The sequence below is a fragment of the Oncorhynchus masou genome, unplaced genomic scaffold (genome assembly GCF_036934945.1).
Source record: "Oncorhynchus masou masou isolate Uvic2021 unplaced genomic scaffold, UVic_Omas_1.1 unplaced_scaffold_2111, whole genome shotgun sequence".
In the NCBI taxonomy this organism is placed as follows: domain Eukaryota; kingdom Metazoa; phylum Chordata; class Actinopteri; order Salmoniformes; family Salmonidae; genus Oncorhynchus; species Oncorhynchus masou.
The window spans coordinates 45524-48444 of record NW_027008590.1 but is presented as its reverse complement, the minus strand read 5'-3'; the positions used below and the strand labels follow the sequence as shown (position 1 = coordinate 48444).

The window sequence follows — 2921 nt, the reverse complement described above, 5'->3', positions numbered from 1 at the left end:
TGGTGGTGATGGTGGCGGTGTTGATGATGGTGATGGTTGTGGTGGTGGGAATAGTGGTGGTGGTGGTGATGGTGATGGGGATGGTGGTGCTGGTGCTGGTGGGGGTGATGGGGGTGGTGATGGTGGTGTTGGTGGTGATGGTGGTGGTGGTGGTAATGGTGGTGGTGATGGTGATGGAGGTGGTGGTGGTGGTGGTGGTGGTGGTGGTGGTGATGGAGATTATGATGGTGGTGGTGATGGTATTGATGGTGGTGGTGATGGTGGTTATGGTGGTGGTGGTGCTGGTGATGGTGGTGGTGGTGGTGGTGGTGGTGATGGTGGTGGTGGTGGTGGTGGTGGTGGTGGTGGTGGTGGTGGTGGTGGTGGTGGTAATGGTGGTGGTGATGGTGATGGTGGTGGTGGTGGTGATGGTGGTGATGGTGGTGGTGGTGGTGGTGGTGGTGATGGTGGTGGTGGTGGTGGTGGTGGTGGTAGTTGTGGTGATGGTGGTGGTGGTGGTGGTGGTGGTGGTGGTGGTGGTGGTGGTGGTGGTGGTGGCGGTGGTGGTGGTGGTGGTGATGGTGGTGGTGGTGGTGGTGGTGGTGGTGGTGGTGGTGGTAGTTGTGGTGGTGGTGGTGGGGATGGTGGTGGTGGTGGTGGTGGTGATGGGGATGGGGATGGGGATGGTGGTGGTGGTGGTGGTGGTGGTGGTGGGGATGATGGTGGTGGTGGTGGTGGTGATGGGGATGGGGATGGGGATGGTGGTGGTGGGGATGGGGATGGTGGTGGTGGTTACAGAACACCAGAGTTTTCTGCATTGTTGTGCAGATCACCTCTTGTTCAATACAATAAGTATGAACTGTGTTCATTCAGAATGCGATTTCCAGGGTCACTGCTGGCTTAAAGCCTGACCTGCCATGCCTTTGATAAACATAATGAATATAATTTGCCGTGTGATAACCTGCCGTGTGATGCCAGGAAACTATGTTCCTTCCTTTGTTCTCAAACACACAATGCCCCCAGATCCCTCCCTTCTTCTCCTCTCTCGCCTCAGCTCAGAGCTCAATACCTGTATCCTACCGTCCTGTCTGCCTCTGCTGAGTACTGCAGTCAGACACACAAAGGAGAAATAATCTTCCTAAGCTTCTCTTCTCTGGAATCCTGCATCTATATGAGCGGACTAAATCTGCCAGTTTGAAGAAAGTGAATATGCTTTTTTGTAACATGGTAACTTCAGTTGGAATCTAAGAAGTAAGGCCTGAGGAACATACCAAAACACAAGACTCTATTGGTACATCACTGCAGTTATTTGGGAATTGCAACATACTAAATTAAAGACTATTTGTTTATCACTGCAGTTTTTTGGGAAATGAGATAAAGCAAAATAACATAACTGCTTTAGAAATATAATATAACTGCTTTCCATTCCCCTCCTCTCCATTCCCTTCCTCTCCATTCCCTTCCTCTCCATTCCCCTCCTCTCCATTCCCCTCCTCTCCATTCCCCTCCTTTCCATTCCCCTCCTCTCCATTCCCCTCCTCTCCATCCCCCTCCTCTCCATTCCCCTCCTCTCCATTCCCCTCCTCTCCATTCCCTTCCTCTCCATTCCCCTCCTTTCCATTCCCCTCCTCTCCATTCCCTTCCTCTCCATTCCCTTCCTCTCCATTCCCCTCCTCTCCATTCCCCTCCTCTCCATTCCCCTCCTTTCCATTCCCCTCCTCTCCATTCCCCTCCTCTCCATCCCCCTCCTCTCCATTCCCCTCCTTTCCATTCCCCTCCTTTCCATTCCCCTCTTCTCCATTCCCTTCCTCTCCATTCCCTTCCTCTCCATTCCCCTCCTCTCCATTCCCTTCCTCTCCATTCCCTTCCTCTCCATTCCCTTCCTCGCCATTCCCTTCCTCTCCTTTCCCCTCCTCTCCCTTCCCCTCCTCTCCATTCCCTTCCTCTCCATTCTCTTCCTCTCCATCCCCTTCCTCTCCACCCCCTCTCCATCCTCCTCTCCACCCCCCCTCTCCATCCCCCTCCTCTCCACCCCTCTCCATCCCCCTCATCTCCACCCCTCTCCATCCCCCTCATCTCCACCCCTCTCCACCCCTCTCTGACTTGCCTGGTAAAATAAAAAATAAATAAAAAAATCCCCCTTTCCATCACCCCTCTCCATCCTTCTCTCCATCCTCCTCTCCATCGCCTTCCTCTCCATCCGCAGCCTCCCATTATTTGTTTGACATTCACTACATCTGTTATGTTAAGTGACTGTAATGTAGGTGACATTGTCACAAAACTCCTTTAATGCAGCCCTGGGTGACCTTTGTGTCTGTAAGAGGGACCTCAGAGGGGCGCAGAGGGCCCCTGCTACACAAGCACTCTCTCTCACACACACACACACACACACACACACACACACACACACACACACACACACACACACACACACACACACACACACACACACACACACACAGAGGAACCATAACCACTGTCTTCTCACAGCTGCATCATTGTCAAGGATCGTTCTCTTCACGTGATTAATTACGGTCTGATCACTTAAATCTAAATCTGATTAATTGGAGACGTTGAATGACTCCCAAATTGCACCTTATTATGTAGTGCACTAGGCCCATAGAGCTCAGGTCAAAAGTAGTTGACTGTATAGGGAACAGGGTTTCATTTGGGACGTAGCCATCATCTTCTATTCCTCTGTTTATGTACACGTTGTTCATCTCAACAAGTACATTTACAATCCCTTAATACAGGCACATATAACACTACTATAGCCATAGTTCCCTGGTCCTACCACCATAGTTCCTTGGTCCTACCACCATAGTTCCCTGGTCCTACCACCATAGTTCCCTGGTCCTACCACCATAGTTCCCTGGTCCTACCACCATAGTTCCCTGATCCTACCACCATAGTTCCCTGATCCTACCACCATAGTTCCCTGA

The 2921-nt window shown here is 51.5% G+C and overlaps 1 protein-coding gene across 1 annotated transcript; it reads right to left on the bottom strand.

Moving 5' to 3' along the window:
• Nucleotides 1-280: 280 nt before the first annotated feature.
• On the bottom strand, nt 281-762 carry LOC135532918 (putative uncharacterized protein DDB_G0275629; the record flags this gene model as incomplete). The annotated part of the gene is made up of 3 exons (XM_064960349.1): nt 281-400; nt 593-614; nt 740-762. Coding segments are annotated over 3 exons (165 nt in total), but the record flags the coding sequence as incomplete, so codon positions are not given.
• Nucleotides 763-2921: the final 2159 nt, after the last annotated feature.